This window comes from Calonectris borealis, chromosome 1, assembly GCF_964195595.1.
Source record: "Calonectris borealis chromosome 1, bCalBor7.hap1.2, whole genome shotgun sequence".
In the NCBI taxonomy this organism is placed as follows: domain Eukaryota; kingdom Metazoa; phylum Chordata; class Aves; order Procellariiformes; family Procellariidae; genus Calonectris; species Calonectris borealis.
The window spans coordinates 11,363,828-11,389,438 of NC_134312.1; the positions used below are offsets into that span (position 1 = coordinate 11,363,828).

Here is a 25,611-nt window from a genome sequence, read left to right on the forward strand (position 1 = left end):
GCCTGTGGCTGTGACAGTGCAAATGCTCATCCAAGCGCCTTACCCTGCTGTCATATCTGAACCAGCTTATTCAGAAGTTTGGGTGTCTCTCTATTTCTTTGCAGTTTGTGGCATAAGCATCAAATACATGGTGAGTTAAAACCCCTGTTGTGATCCGTGGAAAAAAACACAAATAACTTTTCATTTAGTGCAGTTGTTAAAACAGAGAATGAGAAACATAATAGCAAGATGTTGATACAACTCTTCAGTCTTACTGCTTTTCTGCATGAATTCCAGCATACCAGTGTAATATAACCAATAATTAAGAAGAAAAGTAATTATGTTTTAATTATTTTTATATGGTCCTTTTGCCTGTAGTGATTAACTGGAAAAGTCTTCATCATTTTATGTTAAATAGTAAAATTAATGACATTTTCCATCTGCTGGCTTGTCTTATGCTACTAAATGCTTCCAAAATAAGGTGTACTCATGGAGCTTTGTTTTATTGTAGTGATTGAGTGCAAGACATGCACAAAACAGATGTCAAAACTGAATAATTAAATTATGATTCCTTCTGTTCTTTATTAATTAGGTGAGCATGGGATATTTCTTAAAGCCTGGTAACTGCTGTCCACAATTGCTTTCCTTCTAAGACATCAGAGATGTAGCAAAATCATTTACAGTAAAATCTTAACAAAGTGGGTAAGATTTATCTTTGTAAGAGGTCCATCAAAATAATTAACAGTCAATATGCAAGACACAGTTGTTATGTACGTGAACCAAAGCCATCTGAAAAGAAGACATGGCCTGACATGTTTTGAACTTTATTACCTTTTGGAAAGATACTTTTCACATTTAGGATGAAATAGAGAGATTTGGTTGTTTTTTCTAATTTTCATGAAAACTGTATAAGAGAAGTTATAGCAATTGCTGTTTTGTTTGTTACAACTCTGTGGTTTTTTGTGGGCGTACTTTAAGTGATTGAATAAACCAAATAAAGAATTGATACAGACAGGGAAAGAAAACAAATGCTTTTAAAAAATTTATTTGAGATCATTAACTTCACAGATCAGTGTCAGCTATGTAAGATGTGATGTAAGATGTTTGGATCAAGACTTTCATAATTTATTATGAAATGAAAAATTCATTTTTTCTGTGTTACACAGTATTGTAATACTAAGGAAAAAATAGTGTGTTTAATTTCCCTGCAGACATACAAGTTATAATCTCTTTGTATTTTAGTTTTTACATATGGAAAAAAGAGGAAAGAGAGAGATGCATAAAACCTCTGTTGCTGCAGTTTGAGCAAAACTATGCAAAATATAGGCATTTTTTCCATTCCAGTGAGATTCTTAAAAGACATTAATGTTGCCTGGGTATTTTTGCTTAGAATTTAGTTCCTGGACTTCTGAAAATTAATCCAACTACCAATCCACTCATTATATTGTCAGGTTTAAGAATAATTACCAGCACTGATAATTCAAAATTCCTGCAACATTTTGCAAATGCCTACGACTTAGTTTTTTCCTTGGTATTATTTGTTATTTTAATGTCATTAACCGTTGTGCAATTCCCAAGGAAGTAGGAGCTTAAATGATGGGTTTAAAACACAGTGTACAGCCTTTGAATAAAAGTTCAAAGAAGGTATTCTAGTCTAAAAAATTGTGCTTTTTGTATCTGACCTGTTGTGTCAATGGATTTCCACTAGGTGCAGTGCAAGCTTCATGACATTGCTTGTGAATAAGCTTGTTAGACTTATATTGGATATATTTAGATTATTTTCATGGTACAAGTGTGGAACTGCAAGGGAGAATAACCTTGTTTATACAATAATAGTGTCCATTTTATTACCAGAAGCAAAAAAATCTCTTTAAGAATATGCTCTGCATTTTATATAGTTGATCATAATTACTTAAATAGAAAAGTTATAATTCAGTTACTTATGGATGTCAATTGTTTAATACATTACAAAGCCAGAGGGATTAGGATAGTATAAATTTACTTGCTGGCAGCTCATGGTTTGTTGGGTTCACTTTTGTGTGGTCCGTTCTTTATACATTTTATCTTACCTGGTTATCATCTCATGAAAATGCAAGAGGTAAGCGAATCAAGGTTTCTCCACTGAGAGTCCTCGTCTCCTGTCATGGTCTATTAGCATTTTTCATTATTTGTGGCTCTGCTCAGCACTAATTAGTTTTACCAGTTTCTGATTGACTCCAAGTGTGGGCTAAATGAATACGAATCTGCATGCAAAAAGTTACAGAAATATCATTTAAAAATAGACATCAAGCATTTACCCTCAGGTTCTAGCTTCTGGAGTTTGAGATGATGAAGGTCCAGAGAGATACCCTAGGGACTGCTGACCACAGTGCACAGCTGGGTTTGGATAAGCCTTGGAATATACCTGATGTCTTCAGTCACCATTATGGATCACCGAGAAGCTAGACTCTTGAATTTTTACTCCACTGTAGTGTCATATGCCTAGAGTTTGATTACTTTTAAATATTTTGTAACCACTGATTGCAACATTCCTAAGCATGATCTTATTTGTTGGCTATAATGAATAGAACACAGTGACAATGTAACAAATGTAAACTCATTTTCTTTGGGACAAATTTTATTATAGGTTTGCCCATTACTTGGTAAAAAATAATTTCCTCAAAGGTTTTTGCAGATTTGTTGGAGTTGGAGAACTGGCATATTATCTATATTCAGTTATGATAGTGCAAGAGATGTAGCTTAGCTCATTACATCCTAGCACCTACATAAGTATGAATTCAGTATGCCAATTTCCTGCAAATCTGATCTAAACTCATGTCCAAATTGTTTAACTAGGCTCCTGTACTTATACTGGTCCCAGTGTTTGCAATCCAAATAATATGCAATCCGTTTAGACAATTTTTTCTTTATTATTCTTTATTTTATTTTTATGTTCTTTCATCAACTAAAGAAAGTAAAGCTGAATAAATTAACATAAACATACTTTGCTGCTTTAATTAAGCCGATCCGATAGTGTGATATTGAGGTTAATTAGCTGCTAACAAATTAATTTCATTTTCCCACCTGGAAATCTGCTTTGTAATCGATTGCGTTTTGCCTTATAAAAAGAAGCCATTTGTAGTTGCTTATACTTTGAGGAAGTTACTGTGATGAGAAGATTAGCATTTTCCTGAACCTTTTGGAAGAATATATTTACCAAAATTAAAAAGGATTTAAAACATTTTTGTCTCTCAAGGTTGTCTCTGGCTACCTTGCTTTTGACTTAGAGGACTGGAGGAGGAATACAGAAGATGGTTATTGTATCTCTTTATATATGTAGCCAGTTCCTTTAAACTTAGTAAATCCAAATGAGTCTCCTTTTCATTTTCTTTCCTGTTCATTTGTGACACATGCAAGTACATAAAGTCCTAGATTTTTTTGTCATTCTTTAGGGAGATGGTAAGAATATTGAGGGAGGTTTGGCTGGTAGGAGAAGGAGAGAATACCTTTTTGAATTGTTACCTTTTGTTATCCATCTACTAGGGTAGGCCAGAGGTATATTATAAATCTTTCTTCTATTTGAATGGGAGTGGATATTGACGTTTGGTGTTTGTATCCATTGGGACTATAGTAATATTATTTGTGACTTTCTATTCGTAACATGAAACATATGTCCATACTGGGCTTGTTCCAGAGTCTGTTTTGTTGACTTCAAGGAATTTCAGCTCAGTCTGAAATAAAATGGTTTGAAAAAGTCTTTGGAACATAGTGTGGACTGAAGTGAGTTGTATGCAAAGTTGATGGTATTACAGAACAATAATTTTAAAGACTTGGTAAAGGAGATTAAAGCAATTTTGAACACCGTTTTCAAGTTGTGCAGGACTAGACAATCAAGTAACCAACTCTTAAAATACTGGGGATGATAAAAGAGCAAGAGCTTCTTATCCTGCCTCACTGGTTACTACTAATATGGTTTACATCAGGGATCCTGCCACTGGTTCTTTGAATCCTCAGCATAAAGAGATTTGGAGCTGAAGCTTTGTTAATGCCTATAGCCTTATTTTTGTCATATAGAGCTGTTTTACTGAATATTCCTTTTCAAAGGTGGAAATAACTGTCTATCCCAAGAGCTTTTCTCCATAGTCTTACCTTAGATGTGGAGGTCCTGGCTGGTAGTTTAGCTACTGGGTACACATAGGATGGAAGCAAGCAAATAATGCATAGTGTTTCTAAAATTAATTGGTGCTTTTTACTTGAGAGAAAACCAAAACACACAAATAAATTGCAGACTGCCAGAAAAAAACAGCAGTCTTTCCCAATACAAAGCCTGTTTCTCTTCTCCCATTAAAGTCTACGGGAGAAATTCAATTTTCAGAAATGACAGATTTCTCCATCTGCTCAACACAGGCACCTTTCGTCACTTTGATATGCTGAAAATAAATAAATAAGTAAGTATAAAATCTAATAGCTTTGAAGCTTAAGTGCCAATGGATGCCCTGATCCTTCTTCCCAAGTTATTGTAGACTTGTGATGCTTACCTTATTAAACTTACTACTTCTCTGAAAAGTGAGCAAAACAATTCTTTATGGAAATGTTTAATTTATTGTCTAAGATGTTTAAGTTTAATTAGAGTACCTGTTATTGTCAGTATCTGTTGTGTCAGGGTTTCAGTTCAACATGAAAGTGAGCAGTAACAGCAGGTAAAAGGTTGCATAGCCAACTGGGGACAGATAGCTTGATAGTCTTAGATACAAACAACCTTATATTAACATGTCCAGTATTTATTAGAAAGATAAATAGATTCTGTAACAATTCTGTTCTTAAGAACAAAGTCTTCCATTTCAATTAGTTTTGGTAGGCTTGAAGGCACTGTCAGCTCAAGAGTTGATCTTTCCATTTTGTAGGTACATACAAGTTCCCATTCACTGAATGTTGTACCAGTATGAAGGTGATTGCTGAATATATCAAGAAAAAAGTCTTCCATTGCAGGAGTATTGCAGCAGAATTCTGAAAGGCTAAAAGCGTAAAATGATGTGCTTTTGGCATTTATGCCCTGGCTGGCATACAGTCATTATGATGTGCTGAATTGTCGCTGTAGTGTAGTACATGGTTAATGTTTGCATATATTCTTGCATAGTGATGCTTGTGGTTTTACTGTAGATCAAAATATTGTCTTTGAAGAGAAATTTTCAGTTTGACTAACTAAAACTATCACAGTCATTCTGTGATATAATCAAATATACCAGAGAGTAGTATCAATGGGGTTTTGCATCATTAAATCTTCAGTCACTAATTCTTCATTCCTGCATGAAGTATTTGGCCTTTGATATTTTGCAATAAAAAAATACTTAATTGGTCACCACATTTGATTTGTTCAGTCCACAAGTTGCATTAAAAAAAAAAAAAAAAAAAGAAAAAATCCCCAAAGTTAAAAACAATTCATAAAAAAAAAAAAGACTATCCTTACCAGTAGGCAAATTAACAAAATCCCATTGTTATATTACCAATTATCTGCATGTCCAACAGAGATTGCCTTCTGATCGCAGGCCATTGAGCTATAGGATGTCTTTATGCAGAAATTATTCATGGAATATGTTGTATTATTTCAGGAGAACAGACAGCTCTGTAGATTCTGATTCAGGTGTTTGTTTCTCTGATGTATTTCTCATCACCTTGTGAGCTGTATTACATTTAACCTGATACATTTAACTACATTTGTCTTTTAATTTTACAGTCAAATTGCAGTTAGTACATAAAATGTATTCTTAATTTTTTCAGGAAGTTAAGTATCATCCTGGCAGCTTAAGTAGTTCAATGGCAGTTTCTTATAACAATTCTTATGGTGAAAATTATCTGAAAATTGGTGTGTTTTGTTTGACATGGAAAAGTTTTTCCTATTCTTTACAGTTTCTATGATCAATTCTAGAGATTTGAAGAGAGGAGTACCCTTTCTAGTATATTTTATGTTTCTTTTTGAGGCTGTGCATGCAACCTTAATAGTCTTCACTACTACTCTTTTTTTTCTAGTAAAATGTATAATGTCAGCATAAAATGGACACTGGGGGGGGGGGGGAGAAAAACACAACAAAAAAACCCCACCCTACTTATTGTACCCTGTAAAAAATAGCAGGGTTTTCTCCTGAGCTTTGAACATGATATAAAAAAACTTCTTATTCAGCTTTACTAATTATAATTTGCACAAGACAAATTAAATCAAGTGTGGTTAAAATCAGCATGTAATTGAATATTGTCACGGTGAGGAAAGGAACACAAGACAATGTGAAAGTCGAAGTGTTAAGTGGACCAAGTGATGGATGGGCTGTGGCAGTGCAATCTTTGCATGTATACTCCCTGTGCACAAAGTTAGCTGAGACCTGCCCCGGTCACGATGCCGGTGAGTCGGCAGAGCCCAGCCTGGGGTATGTGGGATGCTTGCTCTGGCCACTCAGTTCTGGGCTCTGGGCAGTCACTTGGCACCAATGTGGGCTGGTTCCACCTTGATGCTTGGCTTTCGTGGCATGTCAAACATCCATGTAGCAACATTTCCTACAGTCTCTGTTACTGGGGGTTTTATAGACAGGTGTCCCCCAGGATGCCAGTCAAGTCAGTCCATGACATTATCATGTTTTTCCAGCATCTCAGGTGTTCTCTTGTCATTCACTGATGCACAGCCTGTACCAAGGCTCATTACACCCACTCCTTCTTTGCACTGCCATGTGTGCCACAGCTCACCGCACTCAGCCTTGTGCCCTTGGCCACGGCTCGTTATACTTGGCTTTTGAACAAGGCAAGGTCATGATGCTCCTGCAAGCTGTAAGTATTCAGAAGCTGTAATAGCATAATACATGATCTCCTATTTGTAACACATATTTACTGTTACTAGTATTTTCATGTTATGCCTGCCTTAAACCATCAAAAATACCGTGATTTGGTAAAATTACTTACCTCTCAACCAGAGTCCAGTGTATATAAGATATGCATTTAAGGTTAGGTTTTACATTTTTAAAATACATATTATCTTAATGTATTTCTTCAGAAAAAATTCAGGTTTTATTTTTTCAGTTTTATTTTCACTGTATAAATTTCTGAGTTTTAGCTGGACCATTCGCATTAAATGTATTTCACAAAATATATCATCAGTCAAAGTGAGGAAGCAAATATTGATTTTGCTATATGATATGCTCTAATGCAGAATTCAGCGTTCAGAATAATGTTCATGACAATTCTAAATAGGAAAGCCTTATAATTATATTATTCACATGGTCGGAAGAAAGGAAGGAGAGGGCAATAGGACGTGAGAGCAGAGCAAATGTCTGTTCCATTTGCTAATTGTGACTTAATTGATCTAATATATTTGGCTGTCATTGATTATTACATGTTGAAAAGAATGTTGTATTTAATGATAGGAAGTACCTCAAGTTACAGGGCTGAGAGGCTTCAGTTTATGGGTCCTGACTCTGTGAAGGTGCAAACTAGGGTCCAAACTTCTCAGAGATATGAAGCCTGAGGTTCTTCAGAGGTACTTATAGAAATAGGATATTAAGGTATTTAAAGAATATTAATGTTGAAAACTCAAGTACTTCCAGAGTTTTAGATTCTTCCAAGTTTAGACTTCAATGAACTTTTTAATGATCTTAGTTTTTAACTCATATGCTTAAATTCTGCCCACAGTCAGCACTGCAATCTTAGGACCTGGCCTCAGATGAAAATTCCTCAGAACTGATGTCAAGTGCTTGAAAGTGCATTTTTCATATAGTGTATTTTTATCTGATATGTGTAGCTGTACGTTACTCTTATCTGAGAAATAATCTGTTTATATGAGGGTTGTCTGTCTAGCATGCAGATGATTAACAAATTACTCATATTATTTATCACTCTGATGTATCTGTGAATGGACAAGTGACCATCTCATGAAAACTGTCTATAAATTTGAAGGTTTCCAGATTGATAAATTCAGTGAAAGAATAACCTGTAAATGAATGCCAAATAAATTGATCTTTCTCACCTTTTAAAAGAAAGTGTATTTTATGACAAAGAATATGCAGCACCTTTAATCCTCTTTTATGTTATTTCCTGTGATCTTCACCTTCATCTTTTCGTTCCAATTATTAGACTCAGTAGAATCTTGAGAAAAGCCCTTTACACAAATCTGATGAAAAAGGCTTATCATAAATTATAGTGCAGACCTGGAAGTTTTTAATTAGTGCATGAAATTTAATATTCTGAGAAAGTAGTTCTTTAATCAAATTATGTTTTGGGGAAAAACATCTAACCCAAGTGACTCATTTGCCCATATTATGGGTAATATGGGGAAATACTTCTAGATTGGGATGTTATTGAACAGTTCGATATTTGTCATTTTTTTATTAAAAATAGTTTGATTTTTAAAAGATCTTGTTTCTAAGTCCTGTTTCAAGATCCTGTTTTAAATGTACTTTCCAACCCATTTCTTACAGCCCATGTTCAGACATAATAATGGCAAATAATTTACTATATTGCCTGACTTTGTGTTCACTTTAAAGACCGGAGGTAAATCAGTATTTCTACTCATGGATACTAAAGGGAAAAAAGAAAGTTATTAGCAGGTAATCTCCTTATTTTACCTGTGCCATTTCACTTACGTAAAATTACAAAGATATAACAAAAGATTTTGCAGTAGTTGGCAAGGTTTCCTTTTTTCCCTATTTGCAGGTTTTTATTCCCTAAAGTTATTCTCTTTAGAAATAGATGTCATTTTTCATTTGTGGTAGGCCATATTTAGCTTTCTTTTCTGAAGAGTCTAATTGTGCCTTAAACTGCATGTCAGACTGTATAAGGGATTAAACTAAAACCACCTGGCTTATTTGTCATAGGATTTATTAGGTTGGGTTTAAATCTTAATTACCCTAAAGGTATTAGAGTGAATTTTTTTAATGCACGTCTTTATCCAAGGGGATACAAGAAAATGTTTTTTAAAATTAAACCAGACGGATTTTACCAACACTTAATGAAATATTTTTTTTAGCATTTATAGGCATTTACACTAATTTCATCTGGTATGTCTATGAAAGATGAAATAAACCAATATTATTAGTATTTTTATTGCTGCATGCTGAGCAACAGGACTCCCAGTTCTTTCACTAGTGTTCTACGTCTTTTCAAAGTGTGTGGGATTAATAGGATTTGAAAATGTTCTCCAAATTTGTATCTGTAATTCTAAGAACTTATTTTTAAACTGAACAGTCAAAATCAGACATATATTTGTAATATGTTTTTTTTCCTTGGTTTTTGATTTCTTACTTTACCTCATTACCTGCAGAACAAAAGAATCTGCATAGGTATCACTACTAGCAGGTTAACTGCAATATAAAGGAGCTTTTATACATTGTCTCTTTAGCACATTTTGTGTAAAATACTTAGAAGTCATGGGAAACATGTTGTTTTAAAACAAAATTCAAATAATTATATTTGGCCTTAATTTCACACTTTAAAACATGCATTAATAATTATGCAGTAATATATATTTGCAGTATAATCTACTACACTAATTTTAGGTTTGCCTCTAGAGGTTCATTGAAGAAAATGTTTGAAGTATGGAGACCTTTAACAAAAACTCTGTTTTCTTTTCTGAGGGAGTTCATTATCTTCTAGCATTTCTGTAGCAAATAAAGTCATGGAAAAGAGTGTTATTTTTTGCTTTCACATTTTATCTACAATTGTTTTGGAACTGCTACTTTTAGGAAAAAAGAGTAATTGTGGTGTCTGCGTAAATTAACATATTACATTAATTTCTTACTATATGAAAAAGCTGCAGAAAACTGGTTTCTCCTCCCCCACCACCCCCTTTTTTTCAAATTTATTTTCAGGTAGTCCATTATAGTGTCTCACAAAGTTCTAGAATTCATTTCAGGCCTTCAATCTCCCCTGCATGCCAAACACCATTTTGGGCTACATCACAGGGTCTAGGTTACATAGAGTCTCTAGGAAGCCTAATGTACAAACCTGAGGGCATAAGTAATCTTAATCACAGCTTCGGTGAAAGCAACATTTCTGAATAGATAGTATTGGATGTTTGTTGAAAATCCTAAGATTTCCATTTTTTTTTTTTTTTTTTGCTTTCCTGAATGAAATGCAGACATCTCTTGTGGAAAAGCAGATACTTCAGAAATCACACATAGAACGTTTCCACTGAAAAAGAGGTTTGACCAGTTGATGGGGTCCATATTTCATAGACAATTCTTGGAATTCCAGCATAGGATTTACAGAGCAGGTTTTCCTACAGAAGCCATTACGTGACAGTGATGACAAGAAGCTTTCGTCTTCGGCACTTGGTAGAGTAAAGGAGGATGTATAGGTTTTACCAACAAAATGACATAGATCTATTATCATGATTTACTATAGATAATTAACTGTAGAATCAGATATGTCTTGTTGCAATGTAATCCCTTTGTGTTGTTCTTGAAAGAATTTGATTGAAAAAAAGTATTATTTCCTGTGATTACAAGCCAGCTTCAGCTCCATTCACATAATCCTGAGTTGAGACTAGGCATTTAACTAGTCAAATCAATAGACTATGTCTGTAAACTTGCCCCGCAGAGAATCAAAATGCGAGTGTAAGTTAATGTTGGCGTGAATCCAAATTTCATCTGCAGATGTTCTGAAAGATTGTATTTTCCCATGCTTTTCTTCTATTTGATGAATCTGTGTGTTTCTTCAAATCTCTAGACATAGAGATCATAGAGATCAGAAACTTTGGATTCTGTGTGGTGAAATTTAGGAAGTAATAATTAATATTACCCAATATGTAGTGTTTCCCATCAGAACTGTTTTATACCCAAAGCTGGGGAACCAAGTACTATTGAAATGAAAAGCAATATAAAGACAACGGAAAAATCTAACTTCAGCAGATAATAATATCAATAAAAGTGTGGAAGAAAAAAGGTTATTAGGATAGAAGAAAATAGTAAGAGTCACAAATAAAACATTTATGACCCAGTCCTTATTGTAATTTTTATACACCTTGCATATCCTTGTCAGATACTGAAACTGTTTTCTTTGAAAGGGGAATTAGTGACGGTGAAAACTACCCTTCACCTTTCCAACTGCATAAATTGTGTAAACTTATATACTGATACTATGCTAAAGTTTCTAATTTATGCATATGGTCTCCTAAAGTCATCCTTCCATAAATTCAGCTTCAGGACTGTCTTTCTAAATCCCTTCATTCATGAACAGAAGTAACAGTGAGTATTTACCCGTCTCTCTCATAGCATCACTGGATAAAGAACAAAAATAAATATCTAGGATGTTTGCATTGTATCTTAGGCTTGCTGAATAAGTGTGCAGTATTACCTGGTGGCAGAACTTTATAATGGTGGGAAGATTCAAATTCTTTGTGTCAAGAAGTTAATAAATAACTAAATTACTCACTTGAGAACCAGCAACAAAGCAATTTGTTCTTGTCAGCTAGAAGTGGTTAAATCATGAAAAATTGTCCTCTAAAGATCTAACTGATCCATGAATCTAATCTGTGAACTGTACAGCATTCAGTGTGTTGTAGCACTGTGTATCTCATATTTTCTATATTAACAGTAGTGAGATATGACCAATGTCAGTGTTAGTTTATATATTATATAGGTAATATCTCCAGGCAGGGTAATGAACTACAAGATATGAATAGCCTAACAAAATATCTAATTCATTTAGGGTGGTGGTGGCGTTATTTTAATTAACCTGTAAATGTGTCATGTTTCTGAAACATAATTCTTTAATTGGTGATTTAAAAAATACTGTTTAGCCCAGTAGAAGTAGATAGCAATGCTATGCCAGTTTCTATCAATTTAAACAAATAAATAAAAATATAAAAGACAGGGGAAAATGTAATTGTGATGATAAAAAATCATTTTGTTTAAGTAGATAAGCAGAATTGTATGCATATAGGACTGTTAAAAGTCCTATACATTAAATGATTCTATGACAAGGTATACTGTTGGGGTAAACGAGCAATGGGAAGGGGGTGGGGAAATAAACGGATATCTACACGAAAGTCAATACAAGAGAAGGTCTAATAGAATTGTGTTTTATGAAAATGAAACCACTAAACAAAAAGCATATATACATAATATCCAGATAAGTATGTCTATACTGCTTTTCCTGGTCTCATTTTTCCCAAACAAAAGCTTCCAGGGGAAGAGATTGCAGGGGAACTGCTATACCACACCCCACACCACACCCACACCATAACATATAACATGGTGTGGTGAAAGAAGCATTCTTTCTCCCTCTTTTCTGAAGTGATTTTTTTTTTTTTTTTTAAATTAAACAGATCATCTTGTGATGAAAACACTTGTGCTAACATTTCCAGCTAGTACCACTCAGAGTCGGATCCTTTGCAGTTTTAAATGTTGCCTGCTGAAGAATTACATGGGTTTTTGAACAGATTGAATTATTTACAGAACAGTTATTTTGTAAACAGCCATGTGCAAAGTAAAGAGGATCCAAAGAAAATTGAATCTTTTGCTTCTTCCAACTTACTTGAAGGCCTCCACAAGCATTACATGGTCTTTTTTTTACAACAATCAAGTGAATAAGCAATTCGTTTTGGTCTTTAATGGTGAAAGGAATTTCCTCCTATGTAACACACTAAGGTCTGGCTTAGTTACTCAGATACTAATACAAAACCAACTGACCTGCGGATAGAACAATGTCTTGATGGAAAAGTGGAAAAGTGCATTTTGAGGGAAGAGGAAATAGGATGAGTTCATGCATTTACCTCAAAATGGCATTTAGCTCATCTATAATATATTTCATATTTGGATCTCAAAAAGGTCACAAAGGAGAATGAATATTGTCATTATTTATGAAGTGAGGAAAACGATAAGTTTATCAAGATGAACTGCATTACCTTGTAGCACATGTCATGGTACATTTTTAGTGCAAGTAATAATTGTTGTTGGCTTACCCACTTGAAAAATGATTATTGAAATAATTCTTTCCTGTTGGTATTTATAAAAGAAAAAACGTTTTTTGTGGTCAACTTTTTATTTAGATACATAAATCCAAAGGTATTATCATAAACAGAACTGAAAATATAAATTAAGGCTATTTGGTAAGCAATTGCTTACTTTAAACAAGCTGCTGGATATGAAGAAATGTAACTACTTCTCCTTTATTTATTCAAAATCTGTAATGGGACTTAAAAAAATGCTATGTACATATATGTGCATTTCTGTATGCTTACTTTCGTTCAAAAAAGTGTAGCGCACATTATAGAAATTCTATTTAGTGGAAAGCTACTACAGTGAACCTGAATTTTTAAGGCTTTTAAATGGTTTAGAAATATTTCAAGCGGAAAAAAAACCAAACGTATTCCATAGGAAATACCTCAATTTTCAAACTGTTGTAGACGTTACACTGAATGAAGTTTCTGACTGATTTTGTAATGGAAACTAGTAATCATCTCCTTCATTACTTTGTTTGAATTACATGGTACAGCGTTTCCACAGAGCTGCCAGGATCCACTCTATGCTACAACAGCCCCAGACTCTCCTGTGATGTATTTTCCCAGATTTTATTTTCACTGTGGGAGGTGAATAAAACAACAAACATGTGTGCAACAAATACTTAACCCACTTAGCAATGCCCATGCGTCGTTGTATCTATTGCCTGCTAGATGTCATGGTGCATAAATCACCTAATTACATAATGAAAGAGTCATATATCTGTAAAAGAAACACTTTACGGAAATCTTTTATGAGCTCTAGATTTTGTCTAATGCTGTCTGCACTTTTCTAGCTGGCTCTCTGAGTGACTTATGTAGCTTACCAGATAAGAAGCATTAAATGAATGAAGTTAAACATGAGCATGGGAAATATTACAGGCAACAGAGCAAGCAAAGGTCTGATGCTGTCATATTTCAAAGAGAATACATAAAGAAATGTGGGTTTATTTTTAAAAGTATGTTAGTTCAAAGTATTGCTAGTAAACTTTATTATCTACTTTCAAACTAACAGAATTACTTTTCTTTCTCTTACAGAATAATGATATAATCTATTACAATGCAAAAGATGATCAGAATGATGTAAGTAATATGTTTCTTTTTGTTTCATTGCCTGTAATCTCACAAAATTAAAGGATTCAAAATATTAATGAAACTCTAAGATTAACATTTAGATATTTTGCAGAAGCAAGAAACTTAGAAATTCAAAAGTTTCCTCAAGAGCCAGATAATATTTCATGTTCCAATTCTCAAAGTCTGTCTTCCCTCATAGAGGCTGAGTTACTGATCAGGCAGGGATTGTGCTGGGAGAAAAAAGATCCTGACAGCAATATCATTCACTTTTTGAAATGTAGTAAAATCATAATTATAGGACTGGAGATTCAAAATGATAAATAAAAATAATTTACTTTACTCTGAATGAACCATTTTCTGGCCCTATTTTCCAAGCTCATATTCCTTGTTCTGTAGTTTTTGTAAGAAATTTTTTACATGAGGGGAAAGCAGATGTAAAATGTTACTGAATTACGATTTTCATGCTCTTTGTGATCACTCATATGACTGTAATAAGCTTTGGGGAAATTGAAAATCCAGTCCCAAGATTTAGACAAAATGTATGATATTTCAATTCCTGTTTCTACTAAAACTCTTACTTTAAGTGGTTTGAAGTTTCCTATCTAGCTTTAACTATTAAAAATCTTAATGTCTTCTGGGGAGAAGACAAGTTATCCTCACCTTCGCTTGAGATAATACAACTGCTTGTCTTCATTATAGATTTAATTTATAAAACCATAGAAAAAATGTTGTAAATGTACTAATCAGAATTGCCAGCATGCTTCATTTGCACTTTTTAATCAAGTATTCTTTAGAGATTGATGGCATCACTATTGTAATTGATGCTTCTGCTGTAAGGCAATTAAAGAAGGTACATAGATCATGTCAAGCAGAGCTATTTGATATGCTTATATAAAGTTACGAGTACTGGAATTCAGATACAACAAAGTCTACTGTCGTCAGTTTTAAAATTTGCATACTTTAACTAAAATTCATTAAAAGTAACCTAAATTTGTAAGATATTGGTCTCTTCTGATTAAATGCACTGGGATTGCAAGTGCTAATCACTTCTGGAAACAGAATTACAAAGCTTAAACGTTGGATTTTAAATCTAAATGTACCATATAGTGATGGTAGATTATGGTGTGAAGTAAAAGACCCTGCTGTATCTGTTACGATTAAATAGTATTGGGAAAGGTCTTGAGGTGATTACTTCTGCAACATAAATCCAAATCTGTTAGGCAAGGCAGGAAATTCGCACTTTGAATCCTGTGTTCAGTTTTGGGCCCCTCACTACAAGAAGGACATTGAGGTGCTGGAGTGTGCCCAGAGAAGGGCAACGAAGCTGGTGAAGGGCCTGGAGAACAAGTCTTCTGGGGAGCGGCTGAGGGAACTGGGGTTGTTTAGTCTGGAGAAGAGGAGGCTGAGGGGAGACCTTATTGCGCTCTACAACTATCTGGAAGGAGGTTGTAGTGAGGTGAATGTTGGTCTCTTCTCCCAAGTAAATTGCGATAGGATGAGAGGAAATGGCCTCAAGTTGTGCCAAGGGAGGTTTAGATTGGACATTAGGAAAAAATACTTTACTGAAAGAGTGGCCAAATGTTGGAACAGGCTGCCCAGGGAAGTGGTTGAGTCACCATCCCTGGAAGTATTTAAAAGACGTGTAGATGTGGTGCTAAGGGACATGGTGTAGAGGGCATGGTGGTGTTGGGTTGATGATTGGACTGGATGATCTTAGAGGTCTTTTCCAACCTTAATGATTCCATGATTCTATGAAAGGAAATACTGTTCCATGTATTGAGTTTCCTCTCATTTTCTTTGACTTTCCTCAGAAAACCCCCCCAGAAAAAAAACTCCCAGAAAAAAAAACCCAGAAAAAAAACTATAAAAAACCCACAAAACCCAAAAAACCCAAGAAATTGTATTCCACAAGGTGTCCTATTTTATTTCTGTTTCAGTTTTATTTCTTTTTATGTCTTTTTGAACTCTTGGGATGAAGTTTATAATAACCTTTATTGTCGAGTTAAGGATAGGTCCTTGTGAGTCAGGGCCAATCTGTCAAGAAACAAGTAACACTGTAATGTGGCATCACCAACACAGACTGCAATACCAAAACCCAACACCAGCTTAAGTTATTATTTTGAAATGTTTTGAATCACAATGAAAAAATGTAAGTCCTAGGAATTTCAGCTTAGTGGGCCGAAATGTTTTGCAGATCTGTGCTATATGGACTGTGTAAAATATAAAAATATAGCATTGAGACTGTGGTTCTGCTTGAGTTGCCAGTATGTTTATAGAGCTATATGTGTTGAAATAAGTATTTTTCTTTCCTTCATAACAGTCCTCAAATCACAAGGTTAAAGGGGGAGAAGGAAAAAAAAGGAATTTTTTTATTTTGTTTTGCTCTTAATCTCTTCATTTAATAAAACAATATGAAGGGAAAAGATACCAAGAAAGTACAGTATTTACAAGTTCTGGTTGTTTGAAAGCGTGTGCTTTCTGTCAGTCATTTAAGCTTTTTTGGCTAGCTGATGAGAACAAATGTTTTGACTTAAGGAGATACCATCAAAAAGTTTCCCATGAGTTCTAATTATACCATGAAAAGAAAGGCCAGTCTCAGATATCTCAGCCACTGATACCTCATTGGTTCAGCATATCTGCTAGGGGCTGCATTTGTTCATCCTAGAGAAACATACTTGAAGTCTGCTTCTTTGCATTCAAAGAAGGGCAACGAAGCTGGTGAAGGGTCTGGAGCACAAGTTTTATGAGGAACAGCTGAGGGAACTGGGGTCGTTTAGTCTGGAGAAGAGGAGGTTGAGGGTAGACCTCATCGCCCTCTACAACTACCTGAAAGGAGGTTGTAGCGAGGTGGGTGTCGGTCTCTTCTCCCAAGTAACAAGCGATAGGATGAGAGGAAATGGCCTCAAGTTGCGCCAGGGGAGGTTTAGATTGGATATTAGGAAAAACTTCTTCACTGAAAGGGTTGTCAAGCCTTGGAACAGGCTGCTCAGGGAAGTGGTTGAGTCACCATCCTTGGAGGTATTTAAAAGACGTGTAGAGGAGGTGCTTAGGGACATGGTTTAGTGGTGGACTTGGCAGTGTTAGGTTTACAGTTGGACTTGATGATCTTAAAGGTCTTTGCCAACCTAAATGATTCTATGATTCTTGCTGTTTAGAAAAGGTGAATATTTCATGATGCTAAACATTATCCTCCTTCAGCTGCAATATCAGTATTAATTCTTAATACACAAAATAAATCTTATTTATATTACAGAAAAAGAACAATTATTTTAGAGATGTAATTTATACATACACATTTGGATTCCTCTAAAAGGCCCAGTATTTCAGGAACCACTAACATGCACTTCCTAAAAAGTTTCTTCCCTGGGAAAAGTCTCTTCCAGTGGGAAATTAGTCTCAAATAATATAGGATGAGCTTAAGTGCTAGGCTGTAGAAGACCTCATCTCCTTTTACAACAGGGCTGCCTAGCAATAGTAGCCAGCTAACTTCCATATCTAAAGCTGTGTGGTGCTCTTATTCTCTCTGCTTTCATTGTATGACAACTGATATGGTTTGACGTTATAATATCACAGGTAACTATGTGAAATAGCTACAGTCACAATAATGATGTGTCGCGTTTCTTCTTATCTTCTCTTTGTCCTTTACTTCTTTGATGCTAAAAAAATTGCTAAAATGAGCTATAAAGAATTTGTCCCAGCTATTCTCATTTATGATGGGTAAGTGGGCAAAGTATATTTCATACAGGTTGGAAAGTGTAGTTAGATAACTTGTGATTTGTACACCCCTGCACTCAAGAAGCTGCCAACAAGTAGCCCTTGTACATATAGCAGGTCTCTTTAGGGATTATTTTTGTTGTTGCTCTTCTCATGTGTGTAAGTTGCAGCTATTTTTAGATTAATTTTCTTCTCCTTCTGAACCTATTAGGGTTTTTCAGCAGGACAAGGTATTGCAGATATCTGATTAAATAATATTTAAATATATTTACACACCTAGTTCTCATTTTCTGTTTAATGTCATATCTCTTCATGGTACATGGTAGAATTAGATGTGAAAATTTCACTGGAAAACACCATTTAGCACTTGTTTTAGATGATTTTTTGTACATTTTTGGAGAATCATGATACTGAAATGAGCTAATGGCTAGGTTTTAAATAGACTGAAATATTAGTTTGATGGAGATTTTTTCAGTTTGAACTTTTTGACAACTTAGACTGCATCTGTGCCAAAATTTTTCTGATTCTGGCAATATGACATGAATTTTGTTGGGTTTTTTGTTCTTGTTTTTTTCCTTACCACTGTAACTGGTATTAGCTATACAGACAAATGCCCTATTCTAGCTTTTTTTTATATAGACAAGGGAGACATTTTGCCAGGGTAGTTTGCTCTTAGACTGATCTAAGCTATAAGAGTGAAAGAACATTTGTGCTAGTATAAATTATATCTTCCATTATGAAACACTGTCAGAGGAGGACTGTTGATACACCTATATAATGTATATTTTTAATGCCTTAGAGAAGTTTCATTAGAACAGGAATGTCTAATCTGTAATAAATGTCATATTTTGCAACTATATTTTCATTTTTATTAAAATATATCTTGAATATTAACCTATATTTTTTGGTACGGGCATGTAGTACTTGGAATTAATAATAAAGTCTATCATACATTTAAAATTCTATGAAATGAAGAGGGAAAAATTTGATAGATTCCCATAGATGTCCTAACTTATTTCCATTTTCAGAAAATACTTCCTGGTTGTTGCACTTTTTGATACCAGAGAGTATTCCAAACCTCTGTCCTGTGCTTCTCAAGTATACAAAATATTCATAGATGTTACTCTTTTAAGTTGCATTCTGGATATCCTAGAACATACTTACTTTGGTACCTACATTGAAAAATTTCCATTTGAATTAATATATTTGAAAATGAACTGGCCTAAAAAGGTGGATCCATATTTTATCTTTCATTATGTAACAAAATAATTTCGTTTTGGGGTGTTGTATCTCTCTCACTGCAGTTTATAACAAAAATAATGTTTATGGTTAAAATATACACTTGCTGTATATGTGGAAAAATCCTGTTATAAGATATCACAAAGCATCTTATCTTTAGTATATGGGGAGGACTAGTAAGCAGGAAAACCATATTTTTATGTTCTTTGATCTTACATCTGGTGTTCATCCTTTTTATACAAGAGGACTTATTGTTCTTATTTCTAGTAATTTCATGGTACCTTGACTTCCAGGTCTTTCAGAAAAATGCATACTCCATTTTTTTTGCTGTGTACTTTCCTCTTTCACGTCTGGAATTCACTGTTATAATTTCTAACAGTGTGGTTTGGATGCCATTCTTTGGAAAATGAGCATCAGAACTGATAGTGAGGGCATGATTGACATTGGCTGCTTTAGTACCAGGACTTTTTGCATTGTTCACTGAGAAATGTATGCCTTTTACCAAGTATCACAGGGAAACATGCCAGGTCTTTTCGTTTCAAGGCATTATAGGTAAGCTTGAGTCTAACTCATAGAGAGAAAAGGCATTCCTTTGAGCTTCCTATTGAAATTATAATGATCTATTGCCACAGGGAGCAGGGGTTCTTCCTTTTTTTCTTCTTCTTTTTTTTTTTTTTAGTATTCTGGTTAAAAAACTAGGTGTTAGGTTTATATTCCTTTATTCAAATTTGTGCAAGTCTTCTCCCAAATGATTATATGTTTGAGGCTGCAATGAAAAATACATGATAATGAAATATATGACTGCCCCAAAGCTATCTCCTACCTGTGAAATAGAGTTATGAAATAATAATGACAAGAGTGATAACTGAAGTTGTCAGTGTCCTAAAAAAGATGAGGATGTTCTTAATGCGGAGAATCCTACCTTGAAGGCAAATTTGCACAAAAAAGCAGTGCTTGAAGTGTCCCCATGGAGGCTAAGTTTATGCCACACCAAAGATCAGAATTCAGCCCTAAAGCTAGTGATTCATCAGTTTAATGGAAAATTTCTTCCTTCAGGATATTTCGTACTAATATCAAATGCATGAGTGATAACAATTGCAATGAAAGCAGTGTAATTTTTTATTGGTAAATAAAAGCAACTCCAAAAGCTGAACTTGTTATAGAATGTTTATAACACTTGAAGTAGTGATTTTTAGCGAGCGCTTTGTTGCCTGATTGTAGATAGCAATGTTGTACCAGTGTTTTGACATGTCACTTTGAAATGTGCTGGTCACATTGAGATTTTTAAGTGGTACAAAACAAATGACTGAATGTGATGTTTTCATATGATTGATTGAAGGTAGAAGTAGGTTTTGAAAATTGCAAGTCAGATCAAGAAAACTGGAATGGAGCACTTACAATATTTTAATAAGATCTACTATTAAGACTCAAGATAGATAAATCGCCAAAATGTTTGAGTTGTGTTTTCAAGTTTAAGAAGTTAAAAAAAAAGGAAAGACAATATGCTGGTAGATGTGTCCTCTGTGGTTCTGCTGATCTACTGCTTACTCATATCTCAGATGAAATAAATGACCAAATGAATCCTTCATCATAAGTATGGCTGAGATGAGGTAAATATTATAATTACAAAATTGGCTTTAATATTCAGTTTGTATATGGGGCAAAAGAGACACTCTGGAATCTCCATTCTGGGAAGTGTATACAATTATTATTAGTTGATTGGGAGATTAATATGTAGTTTTGCTTTCCTCAGATGATGTGAAATGCTGCTTTACTCTGAGGCATAATACCATATTGGCTTTCTTGGAGATACTTTCAGAGTGCTTTATGATTCCCAAACAGGAAATACTCTACGCATTGCACTGTTCTGGGATTTTCAGGGAGTTCCCTGTAGCTTAAGTGATCTGAAATGCTGTTCCTTGCCTGTTCCTTCCCTGCCCCTGACTCTGCAAATGAGAGTTTGATTTCTGAACTGGCCAGATCTCTTTCCCTGGCCTTTCTACCTACCTGTTCTCAACATGCTCTGTCCCCATTGTTTTTTGAAAAATAGATGAAAAAAAAAAAACCTGAAGAAAACAACCATATCTCATATAAAGCATTTCATTTGTAGGTGTTTGTAAGTGGATGATCAGTCTATTCTGTGAAGTATAAGGCTTTCTTACTGTATCCAGTGTTATCGTTTCCTCTTCATTAACACCTCTAGCTTCCAATACTTGCCATAAGTATGGCAAAGCAGCAGAGCTTCAGAATTGAAACCTCTCGTTTTGTGCAAGGTCATTTACTCTGTAGTTCTGCACCTGGGTCATGCCTTGAGTAGGACTGAGTAGGAAGCAATCTGGGGTTTAGCTTCAGAAACATTTCTTGCCTACATGGCTGTAAAAGGCCATCTGTGCTTCTGCTTTTGTCTTGTGACTTGAAGTCTTTGAGAGGTTTTGGTGTTGGTATGTGAAAAGGTGGATTAAAGCTACTCTTGCAGCTCTCCTTTATAGTGTGTATGGCAAATAACTTTTAATCCAGTGGGGAATTACATTTTTTAGCCCCTAAAAGCTTTTGAACTCAGCTTCAGTTGACCTTTTACAAAGGTATTTTCTTTTGCTGACTTTTTTTTTAGCTCTTTCAACATCTACAGGTTGACCTGTTTCTTCTTACTTTTTTTTTCTTTTTCTTTTCTCTTTTCTTGTTTTTTTTTTTTTTCCTTTTTTTTCCCTAGGTTTTTTTGGGTGTTTTTTTTTTTCCCTTCTCCCTTCTGATGTTTTTCTCTTTTTGGGCAGAATATTCTTCTAAAATTTCCCTCAGTCTCTGTGAATGCTATTCTAATTCATTGCATTGTTAGAATTTCACCATACTAGCATTTTAAAAAAAAACACATATAAATAGTCTTAAAAAGTATTATGGCAATTTACTTAAATTATTATACGGTATTTAGTCTGCAGGGAAAGTCTATGGTCCATGTGTAAGCCAGAGGTCAGTGCATGGTTTAGTGTAACCTACCGTTTTTTATCTACCTAGATACAGCTGGCATTTAATTAGTGAAAAGCTGCATTATATTTAAGTGAGCATTAATTAGTGAGTGATGTTTATATAGTGTTTTGAACCCCATTAGTGTTAACTCAGAGAATCGCAGAAAAATTAGATTAGGAGGGCTTCTGGAGGTCATGTAGTCCAATCTCCTTCTCAAAGCAAGGCTTTACTGTTATTAATGTTGTTATTGGCACAGAAGACAGTACAAATTAAGAAGAAAGAACAATAACAAATTAGTATGCTGCAAGATGTACAAAATCTGGACCTAACCAGTATGACTGAAGATAAGAATGTGCTGTGAAACAGGATCAGTTGATGGCTTAGCAAAACATGGCAAAGACAACGGCATCAGATTAAAAAATCAAATTAATTAAATGTTCACATTCAGTGGGTATTATAACCAATTCCCAATGAAGCCTTAAAATGATTTAACAGTTCCTATTCTCCAGGGATATGATCTTTAATCAGATGTGTGGGTGATAAAAGGTAGACAGTGTAATTTATTCCAATAACAGTAGAACAATCTCTTTGAAATTTAATTGGATGATGTATGAAAAATCTAAATTATCCAGAGTGCATTTTGGTCTTGAAATTGTGGCTGACCAAGTATTCTACAGGACTTTTGTCAACAATGGGTATTTTTATTTTATTTTATTACGTATGTTTGAGTACTCTAGTGGGATGTGAATACAGTAATTTGGAGGCTATGAATTTTAAAGGTTTGGGTTTTTTTTTTTTAGTAATTCACTGGGCTTTTCTAAACTGCTCGTAACAGTTTAATCAGTTATAGTAAGATGTGCTTTTATTCTAATATGACCATATATTCCTAGTGATGTTATTAGCCAACATCTTATCCAGTCAAGCCACTATCAAAGTCAGTGCTGAAGTAGGTAGTTCTGTCCGATACATGATACCTTAAGGGTAGGCAGGAAAATCTCTCTTAGTGAACACCCTGGTCCTAAACTCATGAATTTTCCCAGACCATCACCCCATATAGAGGACAATCAAGTTGAGAGGTTCAGATGGGGTTACAGATCATGACTTCTGAACTCCTGACCAGGACGTACAACCCAGGAAGGATATGGAGATGTTGCCTGAACTTTCAAGGATGGAAGGGATAGAATTAGCAAAGTCAAATTTCAGCTGGAGTTTGTATTGCTGAGGATCATAAAGAGCAACAAACAGTGCTTCTTTAAGTACATTGATATCAAAAGGGAAGCTAAAGAAACTTCTCAATAGGGAGGGGACCTTGTGGCTAAGGACATAGCGAGGATGAGGTATTTGGTGCCTTTTTGCCTCAGTCTGCCTTAGCCTGGCAGCAGAGCTGTGGGAGAGAAGCTATTGTCATAACAGAGGAAGATAGATTTAGGGACCACTGAAGCATGTCAGACACACACATGTCCATAGGGTCAGATGAGATCGATTCGAGGGTGCTGATGTCATTATAAGGCAGCTCTCCATCATCCTTGAAACACTGTGGGGACTGGGAGAGGTTTCTGATGACTTAGGAGGTGGGGAGGAAGCGTCACACTTATCTTTAGGAAGATAAATATGTTTTATATGTCTTATGTGCTTAGATATTTAAAATACATATTTAATTTTACCTGACATTGTAGTTAAAGAGAAAATAGGAGCGGAGAGAAATGTATTTTTGCTTACTGATGTTACTACAGCAGACTATTCAGCTTTGCTGTGAAGGTCAGCTGTAATCTGTAATCATGAGAAAAGAACATAACTTTCAATTCTTTTCTGATTGTTAAGTAAGAAGTCAAGGTTTCAACACAAACTAAGCCTAATTCGCTAAAATATTGTGTCAGTTTTAGGAAAGACAAGCTGTTTGCATAGATCTTTAAAATAAATTACATTAATTGCTGATATGCTTAGATGACTTCAGATTTTCAGCCCCTCATCCTGCCACCCGATCTAACCTCTTTAGTCTTTCCTTGTTGGGACACTTACAGAATAGAGTCTCTTCTTTGCCTTTTCAAATCAGAGGCACATGTATTGTGGCTTGCTTGCTTTGGGCCTGTGGTTGCAAGTAGGTGGCCTCCCTGAGCTCAGAGGTCATTAGTTGCAAAAGCAGACCGATTCAGGCAACTTATACTTTCAGTTTTCAAGTAAACATCAAGGAGATGAAAGAATGGTCTTGGCTTACAAGATGGAATGGCAAGTTCCATTTGGTAAATCAGGTAAGAATCTGAATTCTTATCTTCAGTTTAAAAGAGTAAATCTGAGCATGTGTGTACTCCACTTCTTGTGGAAAAAGTATTAGTTAAACAGATTTTAATTTTTAGCATGATGTATTGCCATGTTCTGTCCCATTTGGGCCACTAGTCTACCATGGAATTCCTTCTTTAATACTTGTCCAGCCATATGCTGACTACCTTTTCTAGCTGGGTAATTGTTCATCATGTCATTGAAAACAGGCTGTCTCTGCCAGTTTCTACCTGCAAAATTGTATAGTTTTATGTAATGATGTGTTAGACATAGCTACAAAATGCAAGGATAGGTCCTCTGGATATGATTCAAAATAAAAATTGTATCAGTCCTTTTAGCGTTTTTCTTCACAACATAGATGATAAAATGCTGGTATAATAATTAGAAACTCAAAATAATTGTTCTTATAATTTTTGTTAATTCTTTTATTGTGATCTTTTAATCTTAAGGGGGTTTTTTAGCTTATTGCCAAATGATCTCTTATATCTTGATAATGTTCTTTTTTGTCGGAAATTAAGAAAATAGTTGTATTATTTACAAGAAACTATAATTCCCTGAGTTATAGTATTTAAGGTACACTCATAGATGTAATATTAACTGTTTCAAACAGAAGTTGATTTCCAGAAGCTTGGATTTTTGTTTTGAAACTCTCTACACCTGAAGAAATTAGGAAAAGCCAATCCTTTTAATTTGTTTCTCTAAAATATGATTCACTGAAATGCTACAAGGGAGCCAGATTTTCATAGAATCATAGAATCATAGAATAGTTTGGATTGAAAGGGACCTTTAAAGGCCATCTAGTCCATCCCCCCTGCAATAAGCAGGGACATCTTCAACTAGATCAGGTTGCTCAGAGCCCCGTCCAACCTGACCTTGAATGTTTCCAGGGATGGGGCATCTACCACCTCTCTGGGCAACCTGTGCCAGTGTTTCACCACTCTCATTGTAAAAAATTTCTTCCTTATATCTAGTCTGTAGTCTGAATCCACTCTCTTTTAGTTTAAAACCATTACCCCTTGTCCTATCGCTACAGGCCCTACTAAAAAGTCTGTCGCCAGACATTCAAGTCCTTACTTTTGATAAATTAATTACATCAAGGATTCGTTTATTTGCAAAACCGAGCTCATGATGCAGTGAGTTTTGTGAATACTTGGGATACAAAGAAAAACAAAACATTATTATGTTTTGGATATATAATAATTTTGTGGGTATCTAAAACTTCTGATCAGAAGCTATGAACCATGAAGGTCAGATGAATGCATAGAGCGGGTTTTGAACCACCCATAAAAAATAATATAGTTGTGTATACAGCAGACAGGGACAAGCCTGTAAGGAGATGTATAGAAGTGAATATCCACAAAAGATAGTTCACATTCAGAAAAATGGCTTAAGAGGCAAATAAATGCTTTTTA

At 34.8% G+C, this 25,611-nt stretch overlaps 1 protein-coding gene across 2 annotated transcripts in view; it reads left to right on the forward strand.

Annotated features, from left to right (window-relative positions):
• The window catches only part of CACNA2D1 (calcium voltage-gated channel auxiliary subunit alpha2delta 1), a 436,751-nt gene that overhangs the window by 222,077 nt on the left and 189,063 nt on the right, over nt 1-25,611 (forward strand). For both annotated transcript variants that reach the window (XM_075144442.1, XM_075144450.1), the window contains exon 5: nt 13,973-14,017. In XM_075144442.1, coding sequence (XP_075000543.1) covers nt 13,973-14,017 — 45 coding nt within the window. The remainder of the gene's footprint in view (nt 1-13,972; nt 14,018-25,611) is intronic.